This window comes from Lolium perenne, chromosome 4 (assembly GCF_019359855.2).
Source record: "Lolium perenne isolate Kyuss_39 chromosome 4, Kyuss_2.0, whole genome shotgun sequence".
In the NCBI taxonomy this organism is placed as follows: domain Eukaryota; kingdom Viridiplantae; phylum Streptophyta; class Magnoliopsida; order Poales; family Poaceae; genus Lolium; species Lolium perenne.
The window spans coordinates 165,675,140-165,697,508 of NC_067247.2; the positions used below are offsets into that span (position 1 = coordinate 165,675,140).

Here is a 22,369-nt window from a genome sequence, read left to right on the forward strand (position 1 = left end):
CATGGCGAGGCGCGTCCCCTTAGTCCCTGACCTGTCGGGCCTACATTGTAGCGTGGCCCACACGTCATTGGCCTTCTGTGAGGAAGCTCCCCGTATCAGTCAGCGCAGCGGAGGCACCTTTTAGGCGGGCGGCTGCTCCTCTCGTGGTGGGTCCCACGTATCCATCACCGGCTGGCTCCCTTATATAAACGTTCCCCCGTGATGTATCCTCCAGTACATACATAGTAGAAGATACACACCTCCTTCCCCATCCCCTCAAGAGAAAGACGAAAAATCCCCACCTCGATCCGCTAGCTTCTTTGTGGGCGGCCGGCGCTATGAAGTGCTCCTTTGACGGCGGCCGCCTGGGATTCTCCGTCGGGCTGGGCAGCCGCAGGCGTTCACCGGAGTATCCCTGCGTGTCGCGCCTTCGTCAGCGCCGACTCCTCTCCTTGCTCAATCGGCAGGAACTCTACGACACCTTCGACTCGTACGTTAATTTACGCATCCTCTATCTTACTCTCTTACATCTTGCTACAGCTAACGCATCTGATGATCCAGACATATATGACATGCGTGCAGGCTTGTGCGCGAGTCGGATGCCTTCATGTACCCGGGCCATCTCACCGACCTCGTCAAGACGGGCCGCTGGGAGGACGCATCCCGCTACATCTCCCGCTTCCTGCCGTCCGACCGTCTCATCTCCCTACACGGCCGCGCCCTCCTCCACTTCCTCCGCGTGCACAAGGCCATCGACGACATCGTCGCCGGAGCGCCCGAGAGCCACGCCGTGTCCGCGGCTCTAAGGAAGTGCTTCAGCATGGAGTTTGTACGGAGCAGCGCCATCACCAAGCTCCGTGCAATGCTATGGTCCCTACTCTGCTACAGAGGATGCAGGGACTCCCTGGACCTGGGGCGTGTGAGAGATAAGGCTGCGTCAATCATCGATGACTTGACTTCTCAAACTCCAGAGTTGAAAGAACAAATGACATACGCCCGCGGTCCACTGAAACCACACAACGTACTTCCCATCGGCTTCGGGTAATCATAAATCATCACTACCAATTTCAATCCTTTCTTGACTGACTATCAGCTTCATCGCCTCCTCATATCATTGCTAGTTTCCGTCCAAGGCGCCACGTGAAGCGACGCCCCATCGCAGCCTCTCTTCTTGTCAGCCACTATCTTCGTAAGAGGAGCATGTATGTACATACACCATTATAACTATCTCCCGCTCTTCCTCCTTTTAATCATCTCTCATGCCATTCCATTCACACCTGCCTGCATCTTTGTGTGCAGGCTTCCTTCTTCAACTTCAACTCACTGTGAAGGGTTAAGTTCTGGTACACAAATATCTTATGATTGCTCTTTATGCTCAAAAGATTTTATACATGCTCCCTGCTTGCTTGCCAATAATAGTCCTTCCTAATAATCTACCTCTCTCCATGGCAGCATCCTTAATTAAGGCAAAGGGATGGATGGTGGATCTTGTTGGTAAAACTTTATCTTTGTTTATTAGGTGTTGTTGGTAACTTTTATTTCGGACCCAAAAAGTGTTGCTAACTTCATCACACAATAGCAACTAATAAACTTTTGTGGTCTTTTTCAGATACAAGTTTGAAAGCTGGTAAGCGAAATCAAGGGAATACAGCTCAATCTGACTCTAACAAAGGTCCCTGCTTGCTTGCTTCACATTCCTTTAGTCCACCAAACATTTAATCTAGCACCGCTTCAATTTTTTTTCTCTCTTCATTTAGTCTGCTTTGAAGAAACCTACTTTAGTCTCCTTCCGGATTGCTACATTAAGTTTTTTTTTGTTCAGGGTATTTCTGTGATGTGATGTATATACACACTTGCAGTACATCGCTATGCTATGTTCTCCCACACCATTTATTTTTAGTTCCATTGTGCATTGAGTCTCCCTGTGCAGTAGCCGTGCCATTTCTCTGTGGTGTTTTTTTGCACTTAGCCTGCCTACATGCTACCATTTCTTATTACCGAACTCGTCGCAGGTGCTCCTGTTGGTCCAGTCTCGCAGACTAATCTTGGTACATTCAGGAATCCAGCTGGACATTCTGACATGTCAATGGACACCGATCTTGGTAATTTTTTAACTCACCGATCTTGGTAAATTACTTGACCTCATCAATCGATTCCCAACCAGGGATAACCTTTATCCAAACAATTAATCCCTGCAATTGTAGCTAATCATGCTGCACACGTATGTGCTTTGCAACCGGATCATGTAATCTGTAGTAGCATGTAGCTAGATTCTGCTCCTGCTTTTCTCACGAGATATATTGACCATGAATGTAACCTGTTACGTGAGAATAAATAAGGGACAGCAGGTTTTTTTCTCAAAAAATACACTAAGTGTACAAATCAAGAGTCTATGTGTCTCATTGATATCTTACTGTGTGCCCTGCAATTTTTTTTGTATATGTGCACTCACTGTCAATATTTTTTTCTTTCCACAATGGCATTTATTAGACCTCAAGGCAAGGGAATGGGCGATTTATCTTATAGGTAAAACTAGACTAAACCTCTGTGTCTTTCATTTATTTACATTCCTGTTCATATGTACCCGATGCATCAACCGTTGTGTTTAACCTTCTGTTAAGTAATAATTTATTGTAGCTTGATTACACAATAGCAACTGATGAAACTTACCATGTTCAGATGATCGGTTGGAAGCCTGGCCGGATCTGAGTCAAGGGTATCCGCCTATTCATCGATCTGTCGACAAGGATGGTAACATCGCACTGTTTCATCCACCAGATATCTTTTTTCAAAAACATTTAGCTTTGCTGCTTGTTGTTTTCTCCCCTTCTTATCTGGGATCTGTACTTTCCTTTCGAGTCACATCGCAATCTGCGTAATATTTTTTTCAGGCAACTTCTTACTTACTTTCCGTTCAATCTAGTCTCATTTTTAACATGGGTTTTGCAGAGACCATAGCACTGTAGGATAATTCTCTACAACGTGTAGGCTGATTTTTTTACTGGCTTTAGGTTTGGTACTATTGTGTGATACGTTCCTTTATATCTTCTTCACGGTGCATTGCTCTCACTGCACCAATTATGCTGCTGCTGCTTTCGAAGTGCTATTTAGGTTTTATACTTAGGGTATTGCTGTGGCGTGGCTTGCACACATAATACCTTGCCATGATATGAATTCTCTCACACACATTGTTATTACTGCACCGATTTTGTTATTCTTGCCTTTGGAGTGCTCTGCTAGGTTTATGCTTAATGTATTCCTGTGATTTGTGAAGATCTGTCATTTTTTTGTGGGATGCATCAGACCTGTTCTTTTTTCAAGAAAAAGGCAGAATATCTGTGCCTTGATGCACTGCCAGGCTTGATGTTTTTGTTTGCACTTCCATCAGAACGTTGGCTACCTGATGCCATTTCTGAATTCTAACTGCCCGTTTTCCAGTTGCCCAAGTCTTGCTGACTATCCCTGATACCTTGACGAGGTCTGCTAAAAGTTCTACAATTCCATCATTCACAAAAGCAGGTAAATTAGTTGGATGCCCTCACATTATTCAGACCAGGAGGAAACCCCATATGAAAATTGATCCCGAAATTGTGTGTGTGTTTTTACAAGACACTGAATGTGCTAGCTAAGCAGGTTATATTTTTTCGATAAAGGGAATATATTAATATCAAAAGATACCAATTACACCCAGCCTCTGCAACAACGCACCACCCTAATGGCACTACGGATGCACACAGCCAAAAAAAGAAAAGAAAACTAAGAAACAAAAGTCCCGGTACTGTATCTCGGGCCTAACAACAGCAATGCATCCACCACCAAGACAACACCTGAAATACAGACTCTCCAAAAGCGACGCCTTCAAGAAGGGAACAATGCTCTAACACCGTCGTCGCCGGATCAAAAAGATCTTAGATTTTCACCCTGAAGATAGTCCCCCCTCTCAAAACAATGCCTCCAGCAAGGTTATTGCCAGGTACAACCAGTTAAGGCCAGACATTGGATTTTCACCCTGAAAGGTAGGACTCTGAACTTCACCTATGTTGTTGCCCCCACTTCCATACCGCTGCTGTGAATCCCGGAACACCAAGCAAGTCCCTCAACAACGCAGAGACTTGAACCTCCCTTAGCTAGTCCTCCCATCCGGCCTTCATGAAATTCTCTTCTTCCGACTTTCATCATGGATCCATAGTCACTTGATGTCAACACAGAAAAAGAGCTTCGCGCCGCTCCCTCCAGAACCAAACGATCGGAATAAAAGCATGGGTGCGCGCGATGGAATACCACCTGATCCAGCGAACTCCAGACATAAGATGCACAGTTTCCATTCGCCGGCGGAGCCTTCCGGAACTCATCATTCCGGCTCGATGAAGAAGATAAACATCCGGAAGGTCTTCGTCTTGGCGCGCGAGGAACCCTAGGACCACTGCCTTTACACAGGCCGAGCCCCCACGCAAACGGCCATCCTCGCCGCCTGGCACACCGAAGATCCGGCAAGACGAATGACCCTGGGGAGCGGGAACCAGCGGGCTACACAACTGCGATCAGGCCTTGGGCGCGCCGCCACCTGCACTGTGGACACCGCCGAGGACCGCCGCTGCCGTAGCGCCTTCTCCGCAACCCTCCACCGACCGATCCACCGCCCTACGCCCCTCCGCGCCGCTACAGGACGACGCGCCTAGGTGGGGGACCTAGACCCGCAGCGAAGCCACCGCCATCCAGCGAGTAGCGCCGCCGCCGCTAGGCTGGGGACGCCGCCCCAACCTCTGCCAACGCCGAAAGTCGCCGATGCCGCCCCAGCCGCACCGAATAAACGCCGCCGCTCCTCCACCCTAGCACCTTCGGCGCCAGGGGCCGCCGCCACCACGGCAGATGCCGGCGGCAGCGGCGGGAGGGAGCCTGCTCGAGGGAGGGAGGGGTGTGGTGGTTGGGCTTGCCCCCCCGGCGGCGCCCTGGGGAGCACCACGGGAGGGAGGTTAGGGTTCAACTGCTACGTCTATTGGTAGTCGCTCTTGATTATTGAAAAAATTGCTAAGCAGGTTATATGCATCACTGATAATTATATTTCATTCTCCATGCTTCAATTTCATGAATTCGGTTTTATAACTGGCCATTCTGTTTTCGAAGTCTTGTTCTTATGCCTTTCTTCAACTGCTATGGTTTAATCATACATCATTCTAACGAAAATGTAGCTTCACCAGCATGTATTTCACACATGTTTGCGTTATGCACGTAGTTTATACCAGTTGGGTCTCTAGCTAGTCTTTGCGACAGATTTCTAACTACTGAAATTGTTGCAGATGCTCCATCCTTGTTGCAGGTGCTCCATCCTTTGAAACGACCTGCTACAGACTATGGGATCTTTCCAGTGACAGATGCAGGTAACAGTTGAGCATCCAGTACCTCCCTACCTGCTGCCATTTCTAACAGCTGAACTCATTGCAGGTGTTCTACCCTCACAGGCCATGTCTGCTACGTGGCCATATCCTATGATTTCAACAGTGAAAAATGCAGGTAAATTCCACATTCTTCTCCAAACATTGACGAACCTCCATCTGCTGCCATTTCTAACTGGCGATATCAATTAACTCATTGTAGGTACTCTGACTTCAGAGGCCATGTCTGCTGATTGGGCATATCCTTCTGAATACTCTCTGATCTCAATAGTGAAACATACTGGTAAATCACATGTTCTTTACTGAACATAAACAAACCTCCATCTGCCGCCATTTCAAACTGCCCAACTCGTTGCAGGTGCTCTACCCTCAGAGGCCATGTCTGCTACCTGGCCATCTCCTTCTGAAAACTCTCTGATCTCAACAGTGGCAAATCCAGGTAATTTACACGTTTCTTCCAAACATGGAAGAAACACAATCTGCACAATTGTTCCCTGCAAGTTGTTTCTTGAGAACCACAAACGTGCTTCTCAGTGGGTTATATGAATAATTGATAATAATACTGAATATATTGTTAGACTGCTAGTTTATTGGGTCGCCTGTATAGTTCTACTTGTTCTTTCGTCGTTGTAAAACTTGGAGAATTTTGGAGCATTCTCTTAGAACAAAATGATGTCACTTAGGTCCCAGAAAAAAAAAGAACATAGAAGTATTAAATTGTCAGCCGAGCTGTATTGTGATAAATAAATAAAAATATCATAATTACATCTAGTTTGGTTTGGGGTTATCAAAAATCACGAAATTACTTCTAGTTTATTATTATTGACTTACATACCTTAAGGTTGTTAAATCTTGGGCAGGTACACATAAGCATTTGACTCGAGAACATTGCTATACTGAGAATGCTTGCCAGGGTTTCAGTCCAAGGAAGAATCCAAGGATCGAACTGACAATTGTTGGGCAAGACCAGAGTCCAAAAAGGCAACGGACAACTTTGGTAAGATGCTGAAATGTTGGTGCTTATCTACTAATAGTGTTGCAGTTAGCAATGCAGTCTTATATTCTGTGGTTGCAATGACGATTCAATATAAACAACTTCTTCATATGATATGCAGCAACCACAACATGTGGTCTGCAGAAAAAATGTTCAGTATATTTCACATCTCAAGAATTTCATAGGTTCCTTTATGAGATGCTTGAAGTTTCTATTTTATAACTAAATAAATAGGTTGGTATGTTTTGTGATGGAAATAGTCGCTTCTCAGTGTTGAGCAGTATGTTGCGAGATGCATTGTTTTTGGTTGGTGCCTGTGTAGATTAATATGGACACATGATTCAAAAAGTTTAACTCTACCATGAATATCTGGGTAAGTTACACTTTCGTGAATTGTTCTACTGAACTTTATACTGGTCCCTGATCTGTTTTGAGTTGCATTTTCAGTAATTGGGTGTTGCTATTATTTTTAAAATAAAATATTTTCAAGCTTGGTAGTATACTGTGTACTAAAACTCGCTCCTAATAAAGCCACACCACCATTGAAATTATAGCCGATAGATCATAGTCAATTAAAATGGTGGTCCTTGTGTCTTAAATTCTTGAGATTAGAAATAGGCACCTTTTCGTTAAAAGGATGAAAGTTTATAATTATCAATGTTGTTTCATGAATTAAATGGAAAACATGTCATACCGGAGTGAAGTGTGGAGATAATAATAGTTGCAAGTACTTTGGGTAGTCCCTTCAATAAGGGCCTTAGTTTTGTTGGCAATTCATGCATTTCACAACATGCTGTGTATGCACTTAAGAAGTACAGTACTAAATAGCAGACAGGTCTTGGACACTACTAACTGGTCGAATGTTGTCCAAGTGCAGTCTTCGCTGGTTGAAGGTAAAGCTGAAGATCGCGTCTCAGCGTGTATTATTTGAGTGCATAACTGAGTGGGTGGTATCGGCTTTACTTATGGTGAAAAGATCGTCTGTATCCCGCAAAAAAAAAAAGGATCGTCTGTAAGGCTGCAGTGCTGTTAGACAATATCTGTTGCTACTGCTGTCATTCAACTCTTGTTCTGACCGGCTTCTACGTTTAGCGCTATTAAATTCGAGTGAACTTCTTTTTTTTTGAAACCGTGAGCTTTATTAACTAGGCAAATATAGTTTTACAATCATCTGTGATCACTGATTAGTGCTGACACACAGGTTGGTGTTGACTTCCGTAACACACCTGAAGACTCATGCTTGCCTAACTGCGCCAAATAAGGCGCAACCTTATTGCACTCACGGTTATCTTTGCGGATAGATATACATAAGTTCATGAATTTCTCTATAAATGCACCAGAGAGATGATTTATCCTGCAAGTTTGACATCACAGCATTCACCACCCGGCTACAATCTGTCTCAGTTGTACCTAGCCAACATCGCTGATCGGGCTCAAAACCCAGGGAACTACTTCCCCGTCAATTTCCCTGTGCGCTTGGGAACCCCAGGTTTCCTCTCCGGCTCGGGAACATCAAGGTTTGCCATTTGGACAGAACTTGCAGGGAACGGACGGGAATGGACTGGAGCATTCGAAATTCCAAAATAAGGCCAAAATAGTACGTTTTTTCACATGAAATTTGAAATTTCAGGCATACAAATTAATACAGAAATATCAAGAAATACTTATAATTCAAAATACACAACATATTCAACCAATCTTTACATCTCGAGGCAGAATTAATTAAAAAGGTAGAAAGTCTTGCAGCAAATCTTACAAAAAGAAACATCTTGCAACAATAATTAATACATGTCAATTATCTAAATTGCACCAAGCCAGATAAGCATCAATCAAACTTGAGTTGCATAGAAGTTTTTAACATGAAATCGAAGAAAACAGTTCGCTAGGGACATATCCATGAGCTTTTCTGCATGGCCTTCTTCTACTCCTCCCCTGGTGGATCATCCATGTCTTCAAAATATATTGAAAACAAATAGTCAGTAGAAGCCTCTGCTAAAATAATCCTCAAGCTAAATATGAAGCTATATATGGACAAACTACAGTTTTACAATTCATTTAGTTCCTGGTGGCATTAGAGGGCCAGGCATATTTGGCATTTCACTAATCGTCTGAACATTCAGAAACAAATATAGTCTGAAGTGATATACATCTATATATTCTTTGTCGATAGAGAAATGTACGAACATATCCATGTGACAACACAATTGGTCATGAAGAGTTGTTAAACTACAGTTACATAAAAGTGTAGGCATACAGTAAGCATGGGAACAAAAATCTAATCTACAAGTAAGCACCAGCGATACAAAAATCTAATCTACAAGTAGTCATGTATGTAAACTGGAAAAGGTAACAATGCATGTCCTGAATCTATTTTGCAAGTTTAACTCCACAAAGTCGCATGGGATGCAAAGTGAAAACCAACAGAGGACTGAATAGCAACCATACTAGCAATGATACAGAGGCTATGAACTAGCAGCCAATGTTTACCGCAGCCAATGTTTACTGGGTAAAGGTGCCAATATTTTTTTTTTTTGAAACGAGGCAAAAGACTTGCCATTTTCATTAATAAAGAAGAAGTACAGAATTTGGCCAGTTTATTAACGGAAAACCGGCCGAAAACCGAAACAAGTGCCCCGACGCTCGTCAAGGAGCACGACCGCCGCGGGGGCACAGAGCCACCCTGGCAACCCACACAAGATACACAGGCCTCCGAAGCGAGAAGTCGTCGCGGTTGACCTTCAACGTCATCGTCATCACTCTTCAGCGACTCCGACTTCACCGAAGAACCAACCACCAAGACCTCGCCGAAGCGGCACCGTGAAGCTCAAGCCGGCCACCGCCAAACAAGCGACTCCTCGTGAAGCAACAGGCAGCTCCGACTCTGATGACGAGCTCTGAAGAGGATAAGCGCAAGACATGCGCCGAGGAAGATCATCGCCCGAGGGCCACCCTGCAGGTCATCGTACGCTGCTCAAATGAAGAAACTCGACAAACCATAGCAGCTCCGACTCCACCGCAAGCGAAACACAAGACGAAGAAGCTCGGACGCTCGCTGAAGCAAAGGTCTTGACGCTACCAGATCATCGCTCACCACCGCCATCGTTGCCACACAAGCCACCACACGGAACACCCGCAACTCTGGCTGACCTCCTGCCAACCCAGATGCCTTGTGTGTACAGCCCGTCGGAGTGCGCGAAGGGGATCATCAACTTCAAAACGACGCCCTCAAGAGGGGAAGCGACGAAGAAACGACGCCGTCGTCCGATCCCTTAGGATCTAGGCTTTCACCCGAAGAAGTGAACCCGAGGGCGCGAAGGTCGGAGAGCTCCACGACCGCCCCCCAAGGAGGATGGTGACATCCGCGGACGCCGCGCGATCAGGCTTTCGCCCGGAGCAACCGAAACCTTCACCTCCTCGCGCTGCCGGACAGCAAGATGGAGCATCGCCGCCAGCCCGCACCCCGCTGAAAACACACCTCCAACGCGGCAGCAGCGCCACCGCCGCAAAGGAGCCACCGTCGAGATCCCGGAAGAGCCGCCCAGCACTGCAGGTGCCCCGGCCCGAGCAGAAACAGGACCACGGGCGGACGATACCGCGCGCGCAGGGCAGAGACCCACGGCCCGGACGCCGCCGACGCGACCTGCCTCCCCACCAGCCTTCCAGGCGGCCACCCCGCCACCGGGAGAGCGCCGCCGCACCTCAGCCCAGGCCGGCCCGCACCAGGCCCTCGCGGCCCGCGCATCGGCGCCGCGGCCGCAGCCGAAGCCGACGCCCCCGAGCCCGCGCCGACGCCTCCAGGACCTCCGCCCGTCCGCCGCACCCTCGCCCCACCGGGCCCGCGCCAGAGCACCCGCCGACGGGTCGCCGTGCCGCCCCATGCGACCCCACGACCGCCGCCTCAACGCGCGCAGAGAGAGGTGTCGGGGCGCCCGCCAAGCCATCCGCCTTCGGCGGCCAGGCGCCGCCACCGCCGCCGGCGCCGGCGGCAGCAGCGGCCAGGGGTGGCCGGGATCTGGGGCGGCTCTGCTAGGGTTTGGGGGTGCCTCCGGAGTCGCCCCGCGCGAGAGCGACCCGGGAGGAGCTTGGCAGTGTTTGCAAGTGTTTAACCACGTCTCTCTGATCAAAGGTGCCAATATAGTACAGTACTACAATGAAATATAGTTGTAAGAGCAGGTCTAACAGACCCCGTAAAAGGGGCAAACCCGTATAATAACCGCCGATTTGAGGGTTTCGGCTCTACCCGGCCGTCTAGCACGCCCCGTAAAAACGGCCCCCGAATCGTTTTTTGCTGTTTTCGAGTACGGGGTGGGTCCTCGCCCCCTACTTGTGCGGGGTGGGAGCGGGGATAGTGGGCGAAGCCAGTATCCCAATTCCGAAAGCGCGCGCGGACATTTCAGTTCCCCCCCACCCGTTTTCCCCCGCGCGCCGCCGCCGCCACCCGCGCGCCGCCGCCGCAATCCGTCAGATCCGTGCCCCTCCGCCGTCCGCCCAGCCTCGTCGAGGTTCGTCGACGCCCGCCGCACCTCCGCCGCACCCCCGCCGAAGTTCCGCGTCCCTCCGCGCGCGCCGCCCGCCCTCCCGCCGTGGTCTTCTCCGCCGGTGAGTATTCCGCCGCGTTCTTCTTCGTTGCCGCCGGTAAATTGGTCGGATTTGGGGCTGATGTATGGTAAACCGTGGTAGATGGCTTCGGAGGATGTGCACATGGCGGATTTGGACGCGACGTCCACCGATTGGTCGTCGTCGGATTCCGACGATTCGGATATCGACGAGCTGCTCAACGACGATGAGACGGAGATGATGCTGCTCCTGTTCGGCTTGAAGCAAACGGAGGACCGCATGAAGCTGCTGGATCAGCGGAAAGGATCCGTGATGGGGCGTATGTGCATTCCGCGGAACCGCGCGCTCGGCCACGAGCAGCTGATGCAAGATTATTTCGCCGAGGTACCGACCTATCCTCCCCGCCTCTTCCGTAGACGGTACCGAATGCGTAGGACTTTGTTCGAGAAAATCGTCAAAGATTGCGAGGCAAATTGCGATTATTTCAAGCAAAGAAGAAATGCTGCCCAAGTCATGGGATTTAGCCCATACCAAAAAAATTCTGCCGCCATGAGGGTTATTGCATACGGTATACCAGCAGATTATACCGATGAGTACCTTCGCATTGGTGTGCAAACAACCACGGATTGCGTGCGTATGTTTGCCAAGATGGTGATCAAGTTGTATGGAGAGAAGTATCTCCGAGCTCCAAATGAGGATGATACAAAAAGGCTCATGGAGATCAATGAAAAGAGGGGGTGGCCGGGGATGCTTGGTAGTTTGGATTGCATGCATTGGACATGGAAAAATTGTCCAAAAGCATGGCATGGCATGTATTGTGGCAAAAGCCGTGATGCTACCATTGTTCTTGAAGCTGTGGCCTCTCAAGACTTATGGATTTGGCATGCTTTTTTTGGATTGCCGGGGACACTCAACGACATCAACATCTTGAATAGATCCCCTTTGTTTGCAAGACTAGTTAAGGGTGATGTTCCACCTTGTAACTACAAAGTTATGAACAATGAGTACACCATGGGGTACTATCTCACAGATGGTATTTACCCTAACTATGCAACCCTTGTCAAGTCCATAAAAGAGAAAAAGGACAGGCCTTTGACAAGAAAGGAAGCTTGCTTCACCAGAAATCAAGAGGCATGCCGCAAGGATATTGAGAGAGCTTTTGGTGTCCTGCAAGCAAGGTTTGCAATTGTCAGGGGTCCTGCTAGGTTTTGGGACAAGGAAACTCTTGTTGATGTCATGACATGTTGTGTGATTCTTCACAACATGATCATTGAAGATGAAAGAGGTTTAAACTTGCCATGTTTCTATGACAATGTTGGCACCCGAGTGCAGCCCGAGAGGAACCCTAATCGGCTTGAAGCTTTTCTTGCAGCTCATCGAGGCATTGAAAATGCCGAGACTCATCACCAGCTCACCCAAGATTTGATTGAACACCATTGGCAGTTGCATGGCCAATGATTTATTACATTCATTTCCCATTGTTGTATGTGTGAAACATTCATTTCCTATTTGTTGTATGTGTGAAACATTTGTTATTTGTTTAATTCTTCCATTAGAACATTTGTTGACATTTCCGAAAAACATTATTGTAATAATTAAGACGATTATTGTGTGATGTAAAACATTTATTTTATGTGAATGGTGTGTTGGTTCTAATATGCAATTTGTCAAAAAACCCTGTTTTGAGGGGTTGAAAACTCGGACGAGCTAGCAGACCCCGTATCCCACCCCGTAAAACAGAATACGGGGTCTGCTAGCTCGTCCGAGTTTTCGGCCGGCGAAAAGTGAATACAGGGCCCTCTACTCGCGTTTTAAGGGGCGAAAAAATACGGGGCCTGTTAGAGCATGCCTAACAGGCCCCGTATTTCGCTGCCCCGTATAAGTCTCTTATTTCGCCCCGTATCGAAAAACTGCTCCATTTCGAGCCATTCCGTCTAGCAGACCCCGTATTTCGCCCCGTATTTTCAAAAATAAAAACCCCGGGAAGTTCATCTTCATTGATCATACTACGGATCATACATACATTCCGATCATACTACGGATCATACTACATCTAACTACGGATCAACCTACGTCTACTCGTCAAGGATGAAGTAGGGGATGAAGGCGATCCTCGCCGCCTCCTCCTGCGCCTCCCGCGCCTGCCGCGCCTGCCGCGCCTCGAACTCCTGGACGGCGGCGATGGCCGCCGCCTGCTCCTCTGCCTCCGCCCGAGCTTTCTCGGCGGCATCCGCCTCGGATTCGGCCACCGCACGGCGGAAGGCCGCCTCCTCCTCTGCCGCCTCCTCTTCCTCCTCGCCGCCTCCGCTTCCTCCGCCGCTGGTGCTGCCGATGGTCGCCCTCCATGCCGCCATCGCCGCGCGGTCGCGCTGCCACTGCGCGCGCCACTTCTCGAAGGTTTCGCCGCTCATCGGCTTGAGCGGCGGGTCCTGCCGGTACCACCGCCCACCCGCGGCGTACTCCCGGAGCGGCTCCGGCACGTACAGCGCGCCGGCGTACTTGCAGGCCGCGCGCCGGCGTACTTGCAGGCCGCGCGACGGCTCCCGGCGGCGGAAAGCTTGCACTTGAGCCGCCACGCTTCCTCTACGGTGTCCGGCGAGCGGGATCGCTTCGATCCGCTCGCCGGCGAGGCGCTACTGCGGCGGCGGGAGTCCATGCAGGCTTGGGGGTGGAATGCGGCGCGGAGGAGCGGCTAATTGCTCGCCGGAGCAGGAGGAGGAGGCGGCGGCGCACGGCGGAGCTAGGGTTGCGAGTGAGGGGTTAACCCCTCACTCGCACCTGCGCCCACTATATGTACGGGGCGACGGGGCCGATTTCCTGGGCCCCGTATTCCGCCGAAACGGGGCGGCCCGAATACGGGGCCTGCTAGACGGCCCAAACCGCGTCTGCCCCGTATGTCGCCGGAATTTTACGGGGTGGGCGGGTTATACGGGGCCTGTTAGACATGCTCTTATACATGCTCTAAGTAAATAAAGAGTGCACAGTGTGCCAATATAGTGCCGCTGCCAATGTTAAGCTTTGCCAACCAACAAGGAGTAAATAAGTAAGGAGTGCTAGATCAAGAAATGATTAAGCTTTACTAGAACCACGTCTAATTCAGTAAGTAAGAAAAGCTTTTCTAAAAGGAACATGTCAATTCATGTCAGAAAACTCATGCATTCTCCATTTGACTAATTAATTACTATGCCGGCTTGGGCAACCAGGCATCCGCGACTAAATGAATCTATCATCATTGTACAAGTCAGGAAATACTACCGCAGCTCTAGCTTGACCTGAGGCACATAGCCAGTCCTGAAGTTGGAATCTTCAGGTGCGGTGAGGTGTGTAGCATCTAGCTACGAATATATTCATAGAGCTACAAACTTAGAACAGCTAAGTAATTTGTTTAAGTTATTTATAAAATTCTCTGCAACCAACTCGATGTTTGGTAACCTCAAATCCACTAGCTAGCCACAATTTGTGAGCTCAATCGATCCATCAAGGAGCAGTACCTCTAGCTTGCTACATTACTTCTATAAATGTTCCTAGACTACCCGGCTCCAGGAGGCTTCAAAAGGGGCAAATCCATCGTGTGCGTTGAAACTGGCAGCGACAGTAAATATCCAGCCCCGCTTTTGACAGCAGCCGTTGGATGCGGTAGTTCCTTTTCTCACTCGTGGCTTGTCTGAATGAATCTATGACGTCTGGGACCATTCGTGAGTGGGGTCGGCGAGCAGAGGAAACTACGCTGCTCGTTCACGTCACGTTTCTTCCCTCATTTTCCTGTGCGCGTGGAGATGGGTCAAAACCCTAGATCGCGCCCACGGACAAAAATCCCCCAACCATTTCCCCCATGTGTGTGGCGACGACGACGGCGTGCGGGAGGAGGAGGGAGGCGGAGCTGCGGCGGCCGCCCCAAGTGAAGAAGCCGGCCGCCCTAGGTGGAGAAGAGGAGCTGCGGAGGGCCTGAATGGGTGGGAGCCGTCATCCCGGAGCCGCCGTCGCGTAGCCGCCGTTGTCCGTGGGCTCCGACGCCGTTTGGGAGGCCCGTGGGTGGTGGAGAAGCGTGATTGGAGAGGATGCGGGGGAGGAGGGAGGCAGAGCTGTGTCGGCCGCCCCGCGCCTTCGCCCTCACCCTTGCCGGCTCCCGACGCCAGTCCTACGCCCGGGAGACGCTCGCCGCTGGGCCTTCGCCGCCGCCGGGCTCGCCCTTATCTCTCCTCCTCAAGCGAGGTCGTTTTTGGGGTGGCACTGGGCCAGAGGCGGAAGTGCAGCGAGGGGCGGCGTTGGACCGTAGGTGAAGGAGCAGCGAGGGGCGGCTCTTGGGGCGGTGCTGTGTGAAGAAGGTGCCGGGGGCAGGCCGGCTGGTGCGGGCCACGCTCCCTCGCCCATGCCCTCGCTCGTCGTCTTCCTGGTCGCCTCTTCCCCAACCTTAGGCTATAAGCATAGCAAGGAATTGAATGGTAAATGGGGGCGGCTGACGAAGGTGACCACCGGAGTCCGCTAAAGCAGACCTCATACGCCACTGAATGCATTCTGCAGTTTCTCCTCCCAAGGTATGGCAATTGTTTGCAAACCCTAGATTTGTTAAGCCTTGTGTAGATGGAGAATTTGTTTAGATTGGTTGAGGAGAGGAGACAAATCCGTGGCCTATAGCTTTCGTTGGGGAAGATGGAGCACCAAAACCGCACAATTGGTTTAGATGATTGTTTTAATCTGTGTTTCAGTCCATTTTCTGTCCAATGCTTGTTTACAAGTGTTTTTATTAGCATTTTTTTTTGCTCGACTAATCAGGACATTGGTCTGGAAATGATCATTTGACCTTGTTTTGCTTGGGGTATATGGCGTTAGAACTATCACTTTCTCTTTACAATGAATGTTGAGGGTACTGATAAGCTCCTTTTGTGGAGTGTAAAACTAATAGCATGTTTATTTAGCACTGCAACAATAGCATATAAATATATGGTCCTTCTCATTATTCTGTAATATTTCTTGATATAATAAATTTATAATTCACATGATAGGAGTTTAATTATATACCATCATGTCTGTTAATTTAAGAAAATACTAGCTTGCAGCTAAGCTCACTGTTGGAGACATGTTTTTGCTGAGTTAGGGTTCTTTTGTGAAGACCATTGATATGTATTAATCTGGACATGTTCTCGCTGAGTTGTATCTTGGGCCACCTTGCTTTTCTTATCACGTGTCGTTAGATTTCTTTTATTGCATCTTCCGTTATATTTGTCCAAAGTAGCGGAGAACCTGGACTTGAGACTAAGAAAATTTCCTCCATTCTTGCAGGATGATCATTGATTCATACCGTTCTAAGTTTAAAGGTTCGGTTACCAACGCTTCATAGTACTTCACTTCCATTCCTCTTGGAATGTGCTTGTACTGATCTTTCGTTCTCAATATAGCATGTTTTATGTGGTGTGGTACCTTTGGTTCAAGACAGTGAAGATAAAGGACAGGGAGGTCAGCTGCCAGAAAACGTGTTTGGCAAGGATGCAGTTGTTGATCCAAAATCAACCGTCGAACCTCTGCCTCTGCCAAAAGATAAAAAGTGGGTGATTTTTTGGACAATCTACATTCTTTTTATCTATTGAACATGTCTTAACAGAAAATATAATTGCAGGTGTGGGACATAACCTGTGAAACAATCGACCGGTGCAGCCGACAAGAAAAAACAACCCTTAGACCGTAGAAGTACATGGCTCCAGCTTCACGGTAGGTATGAATGTTGAATTTAGTTCCAGGCACCACTAAGATTTTCAAGCTAACAAGAGATTAAAAAAATCTCTCATTTTTATCTAAGAGAACATTTTTTAAGGAGGGTGCTTCTTTATAAACAAAACATGGATAAAATAAAGTGAGTTCTGCCATCACAGTAAGTTCATATACAAAATATTGTCCTTTGAAGATGTGGGTATGGTATTTCTGTGAGCTTTGGGTTTAAGTTTTCCAATAGTATCGTTGATGCTTTAAGTTTGGTGTTATCTGGTTTAATCACTTAAAAGAACTTCTCTTGGTGTAGGTCTGGTGCATGGTACAATACTTACATGTGGTGATTTGTTAACTATTTTTTGCTCTGTAGTGATGCAATCTATTTTGCAGGCTGGGTACATAGCCTCGCAGGTTCTTTTGCTCGACATGTGAATATAATCCATCGGAGCTACTTCCCTGGTGGCCAAGATTGATTTACTCTTGAAGGTTCATGCTGCTTTCAGCGGGTGATGCTCACATGTTTGAGCTAAACCCAGTCTGATCATTCGACCATTCTATGCAAGATTGTTGGCTATAGGACCAAGCCGTTGAACCTTGAAATTTCCGTATAAATGTACATAGGAGTTCTATCACCTATGTTCTGTAATGTAGTATACTTACGACATGCATATATACTTCAAAATTTGTATTGACCAATTCAGTACCACAAAATAGGTAAACACAAGTGTCACTGGAATTTGGATAAGGCTATTCCGGTGATTCCCATTGTCCACAATATGTTTTGTAATATACTTATGACATTATTACTATGATGGTTATATGATGGTTATAATACTGTCTCGCTTTTGCCTTTGCGCCGGGGCGCAGATGGGGTGCCATTTGATGTCTGTTGTCAATGGAGATCGACCATGATGATGGCGGCATATGAATGAAGATGACAATGCTTTGGATGATGCTAATAGGTACAACGATATGGAGGTGGGTCAAATTCCTCCCATGAGCAAGCAGAATCTCTGATACTGGTTAAGGTGAGCTTCTCTGCCGTGATTATTTCTTCTTCTGATGTGTTCTTCTCATTCAGTATTGTAATTTATTTTCTGGTTTGTTTCCCCAAACATGAGGAGTTCATATATGGGAAAGTCTAAAAGAGGAATAAGCCACGGTACAAAATTTATTAAGAAGAAGCTGAAGGTGTCATATCCGCCTCTTGCTTTCCGGAAGAAACCATGGTAAGTATCTTTAATGAATTATGTTTTGGTTTATCCACCCCCATCGGTTTGTGTAGATTTAGGTCCAAATGCTCATGGGTATGCATCATTGTCTTTTCAACAGATTCCAGCAGCTGTATTTTATTTCAGTTTGTGTAGAGTTCCATCTGTTTTAAGCATTGACAAAAGCTGAATTTTATTTGCTGATGATTCATGTTTATATTTTTCCCATTATTGTCCTTTCAACGTTTTGAATTTAGATATGTTGTTCTCTTAGTTTGCAGGTTAATTTGGTCGCATGAGTTATCTAATCTAGAAATATCTATGTAGGGATATTTGGTATGATTTGACTGTGGCATATTATGGATATCACAGATTATCCTTACCTTCACTACGACCCTATATTGGTCATTCAACACCTCACTCCAAAGGCACCGCAATCCCCAGGTAAATGCCCTTTGTATTTTCCAGTTAATATTCTTACACTGCTTTCCCTTCATTTACATGATTACCTATGACCGTTAGATCTAAGGGTTAAGCATTCTCTGATATATGTGGACTGTACGTGTATTGTTTTTTTAGTTAATGGGGTTTTTATTCCATGTTAAACGCATTTAGATTGTCATTTACCATCACCTCAAGAATAGCTTCAGGGACATGACCAACCTAGGTTACAGGGATTGCATATCATTAGCCTGTTTACAATGCTGAACTGTTTCAAATTAGTGAGCTTAGTCATGTTCTTATAGGCTTCCCAATCATTTAGATGTATTACTTGGTGTATTTATTTACCTCTCCTTGGTGTATTTACCTGCAGTATGTATGGCAGTTGCAGCAGCTTGCTAATTAGTACCCACCAAAGGTAATTTACCTATTCATCTTTAAGGTCCTACTGGTTTTCGCAAGAGCCAACATTGTGAAATTGTTGTCTTGTGCCAAGGTCCATCTTCTTTGTGAGATTTGTCAAGTATAATCATGCAGAACATGTGTTTTTCGGGTACATGTTCTGTGAGTTGCAACTGGCTATTTCCCCTCTTTGTACTGCTATTTATTTAATTCTAGACATCTTGACTCATTCATGGTCGAATATTACTGACCAAAGTGGATAGCTCCCATTCTAAATGCAACAAATCTGACCTGAATGTTACTCCATCTCGTTAGTTTTTTTTCCCTGAATAGCTGCCATGAGTACCTTTATCGCATTATTTTAAAACCATAATGAGATGGAGTATTACGTCGCATTATTTTAAAACCGCAGACTCCATCTCGTTAGTTCATTCATATAGGCTATGTTACATGCATGTTTATGTATTTAGGAATAGGAGACTTTATCTTCATTCCTCATATGCTTATTTTGTATGTGCAGGAAGGGCATGCTGGGCATGGAAGAAGCAAGATATTAGAGATGGGACACCAAGGAGAGGAAGGCAGGTCTCCAGAATAAAAAAAGACAGTTCCAAGAGGAAGGAAAGAAGGAAAGTCTGCGGCTTTGGCAGTATGGAGATGTTAAATCTGACGAGGAGCAGGTTTCAGGTGCAAGAAAAGCGGGAGGCCGTCGGTAGATGAGAGCAGATTACGCAAGACAGTGTTCATAGTGTACTGAAAATGGTCATGATTACCTGTGATGTTTTGGACGCTCCCAGTAGAACTCAGCCGAAACTATATGAAGTGACAGGGCTACATTTATGCAGTTAGAAGAAGCCAATGCTGAACGTTCTTAGTTTGAGCAGTATTTGCTACTTCATTCAGTTATTACATCTTTAGAGTGGAGAGCTAAACTACATTCTTTCGCCCTTACGATTAACAAGGTTGTTTCTCTGTGCACTATATTTTGTTGTTATGAGGCATTCAAATATTGAGAATTCCCAGTCAAATTAAATTTAGGATTAGACTAGAATATACAAATAGAGTGACATGTACCTGTTTCCTGGGCTGTGCACGTGACTTCTTATTTCGTTTTGCCCTTGTTAGTATATTTCAGTATAGTTTTTTCTATTTTTGTAAACCGGTTTGGAAACATACTATGTGTGATAAGGAGTAGACCGGTGGGGATTGAACAAATTCTTAAAATTTGACTTTAATATATTTAATTTAGAGAACACACACATCCGTCCTCCTCTCTTCCCGCTCCACCAATTAATTCTTGGTTAGATCCCAGCAAATCTGCAGCGAGAGCGCGGCTTGTCTTGGCACTGCAGCTTCCTAGAGCGGTAGGCGCCTATGCGGCGTAGAGGCACTCAGCGAGTGTCAGGCGCCACCAACGAGAATCAAGCTGGGCAGAGGACTAAGGAGAGATGATTGGGTCGCGTGGTTGAGACACGGTAGAACGAGGGATTGGGACCGGTGGAGTCAGTCCAAGGTGGCCGGGGAGAGAAATTGGCGGGCATAGCCGCAACACGTTGGAGAATTGGGTGGGGGACAAGACGAGACCACTGGAGAAGAAAGGGGAAGGTCAGTGACCGGTACACCGTCTACAGACAATTGTGTGACGTGTTTATTCCTTTTAATTTTCAGATAAGAGACAAAACATGTAGACTCTTAGCAATTAGCTTATTTCAACCACAGTAAAGTGTGTGTAAAATTTTAGACGGTAGCATGTGGATACTATCCCGACTCTTTGGTCTTGATAAAATATTTAAGTCTTAGTTTTATTTTTGAAGTCTTTGCTTCAGTTGAATGTGCGTGCATTGGTACGGCCTTTATTATTTATGTTGATTTATTTTTAGGGTTTTCAAACAACATCATGTGTTTTCTTAGTTTTTTTTTTTTGAAATGTTGAGACTACCTTTTTTTTATTTTGACCAAGATTAATGAGTTAGTCTTTTAATTTGGTCATATAGAACATGTATAGAAAAAGAAACACAACTTATTTGATTGTGTATAACCCATTTTCATTTTTTATTTCACTTTCTTTCCTCAAAATTATAGCAACCGCAGACCATGGAAAACAAAACTTTTGGCTTAAGTATTGACGGTTGCGCCAAGTGACTTATTAGTTAGAAACAAAATAAAATATATTGTTGCAGATAAGTACATATGTCAAACAATCGTAATACTGAACGGCTATTGAGATAAGGCCCATGCTTCAGCAGTTCTACGTGCCCCGCGACGAGTGCTTCAACCACGTCAAGTAGGCCGACTTCACCTCCTACCTCCTTAAGGCAATCAGCACCGGCATCCTCCCCCTCGCGACAAGATTGGGAGGAGACGAGCGTAGGCCGAAGGTCGGAGGCCCCACTTAAGGAGGCCGTCGGGGTGGCGGCAGCAGCAGCTGTGGCAGGGGCAGGGCATGCGGCGGTGGGCCGAGCGCGAGGTGCGGCAGGAGTTCCTGTTGTGGCTGCCTGCTGCGGCAGACAAACTGCCGGAATTTCTGCCGTGGCAGCCTACCGCGGCAGAGAAAACGCCGAATTCTCTGCCGAGTCAGAGGACCCGGCTGGGCGAGGCGGTGTCGAGGCGGGGGCGCTCGAGGCCGGGGCGGGCGCACTTGGGGCCAGCTCTAGGGTGCGTGGGGCTGGTGCAAGAGCTCGCGTTGGCGGCATGGGCGGCGTGCCGAAGAGGTCGTCGAGTCCGCGCGGCGCAGGAGGCGCAAGCGCGGATGACGAAGTTGCATGCTGAACAGGAAAAACCTTCTCATCGAAGATAACATGTCGTGAGACGAGTATTCTTCCAGTGACAGGGTTAAAGCAGCGGTAACTCCGATGGTTAGAGGGATACTCAAGAAAGACACATGCCATGGAACGAGCACTAAGCTTATGTGGAGCGGTGGACGCGATTTTAGGATAACAAAGACAACCGAAGACACGAAGATCAATGTATGAGGGAGGACGACCGTGGAGGCATGTGTACGGAACAAACATCGAGAGCATTACCCAAATGAGAGTACAAGGGCCGTCGAGGGCGTTTCCTCCAATGAAACACGCTGAATACTACTATAGCTCACCATGGGACGGCCATCGAAAGAGCTACACGCTCCCGAGCCTCCGGTATTGAAATAAACCAACGGTTACGATGAGCAACACGGTAACACGCCCCGTCGGATACTATTGTACTCGATGCAAGAGCTCTGCTCCAACCCTCGGTACTAAAATAAGCCAAACCCTATTGTTAGCCTCCGCCATTTGCGCGATAGCGTAGCGGGTATTATTTGAAAGTTATTAAAACGCCGTGCATAGGTACACTTAAACATTGCGATGGAAGGCAAATGTGCAAGTGATGAAATAAGAAATCGCAGCCACTTAACCATAATATTCCCGTGATAGCAAGTGGATTACGCAAAGGAAAGTGGAAGAGATATCGAGAGCATTAGACACATGAAAGTACAAGGGTCGTCGAGCAATGCGATAACACGCACGTCGGATACTATTGTACTCGATGGACGAGCTCTGCTCCAACCTTCGGTACTAAAATAAGCGAAACCCTATGGTTAGCCTCTGTCATTGCGCGATAGCGCAACGGGTCATCTAGTCTATCACAAAACACACTAGCTAGCTTGTACCAGATGCACTTGAAAGACATAGGAAAAGAACGAAGATGAT

General features: G+C 47.2%; 2 protein-coding genes across 18 annotated transcripts in view; both read left to right on the forward strand.

The window, feature by feature from the left end:
* Window positions 1-232: 232 nt before the first annotated feature.
* LOC127294437 (uncharacterized) overlaps window positions 233-22,369 on the forward strand; it is a 267,807-nt gene continuing 245,670 nt past the window's right edge. The window contains exons 1-16 of one of the 5 annotated variants that reach the window (XM_051324252.2): window positions 233-469; window positions 562-1,020; window positions 1,101-1,181; window positions 1,279-1,322; window positions 1,432-1,473; window positions 1,589-1,651; window positions 1,992-2,081; window positions 2,470-2,505; window positions 2,659-2,730; window positions 3,418-3,498; window positions 5,277-5,357; window positions 5,422-5,490; window positions 5,575-5,655; window positions 5,731-5,811; window positions 6,233-6,369; window positions 7,244-7,424. In XM_051324252.2, the coding sequence (XP_051180212.1) occupies window positions 318-469; window positions 562-1,020; window positions 1,101-1,181; window positions 1,279-1,322; window positions 1,432-1,473; window positions 1,589-1,651; window positions 1,992-2,081; window positions 2,470-2,505; window positions 2,659-2,730; window positions 3,418-3,498; window positions 5,277-5,357; window positions 5,422-5,490; window positions 5,575-5,655; window positions 5,731-5,811; window positions 6,233-6,369; window positions 7,244-7,297 (1,623 nt within the window). In that variant the 5' untranslated portion in view covers window positions 233-317 and the 3' untranslated portion in view covers window positions 7,298-7,424. Of the gene's footprint in view, window positions 470-561; window positions 1,021-1,100; window positions 1,182-1,278; window positions 1,323-1,431; window positions 1,474-1,588; window positions 1,652-1,991; window positions 2,082-2,469; window positions 2,506-2,658; window positions 2,731-3,417; window positions 3,499-5,276; window positions 5,358-5,421; window positions 5,491-5,574; window positions 5,656-5,730; window positions 5,812-6,232; window positions 6,370-7,243; window positions 7,425-22,369 lie in introns of those variants that run through there. The other 4 variants (XM_051324254.2, XM_051324255.2, XM_051324256.2 and 1 more) reach the window with 4 other exon arrangements.
* LOC127294438 (uncharacterized) lies at window positions 14,423-19,687 on the forward strand. 13 transcript variants are annotated; one of them, XM_071818884.1, is made up of 9 exons: window positions 15,489-16,238; window positions 16,320-16,465; window positions 16,538-16,629; window positions 17,017-17,239; window positions 17,341-17,381; window positions 17,494-17,855; window positions 18,165-18,281; window positions 18,652-18,696; window positions 19,201-19,687. In XM_071818884.1, exons 6-9 carry the CDS (start codon window positions 17,743-17,745, stop codon window positions 19,235-19,237), a joined length of 312 nt encoding a protein of 103 aa, XP_071674985.1. In that variant the 5' UTR covers window positions 15,489-16,238; window positions 16,320-16,465; window positions 16,538-16,629; window positions 17,017-17,239; window positions 17,341-17,381; window positions 17,494-17,742; the 3' UTR covers window positions 19,238-19,687. The 13 variants fall into 13 exon arrangements, 9 of the variants coding, with proteins under 9 accessions (XP_071674988.1, XP_071674987.1, XP_071674986.1 ...); XM_071818887.1 differs by adding an exon at window positions 14,423-14,517 and having other exon boundaries at window positions 16,204-16,238; window positions 17,017-17,855; XM_071818886.1 differs by adding an exon at window positions 14,443-14,559 and having other exon boundaries at window positions 16,204-16,238; window positions 17,017-17,855.

What these genes read in the sequence shown, in the direction of transcription:
- LOC127294438 (XM_071818887.1), top strand. Translation starts at nt 17,743, where the DNA reads ATGAGGAGTTCATATATGGGAAAGTCTAAAAGAGGAATAAGCCACGGT. An exon ending in GCTTTCCGGAAGAAACCATG is followed by an intron (nt 17,856 to 18,164) that starts GTAAGTATCTTT and finishes ATATCTATGTAG; the next exon opens with GGATATTTGGTATGATTTGA. An exon ending in AAAGGCACCGCAATCCCCAG is followed by an intron (nt 18,282 to 18,651) that starts GTAAATGCCCTT and finishes ATTTACCTGCAG; the next exon opens with TATGTATGGCAGTTGCAGCA.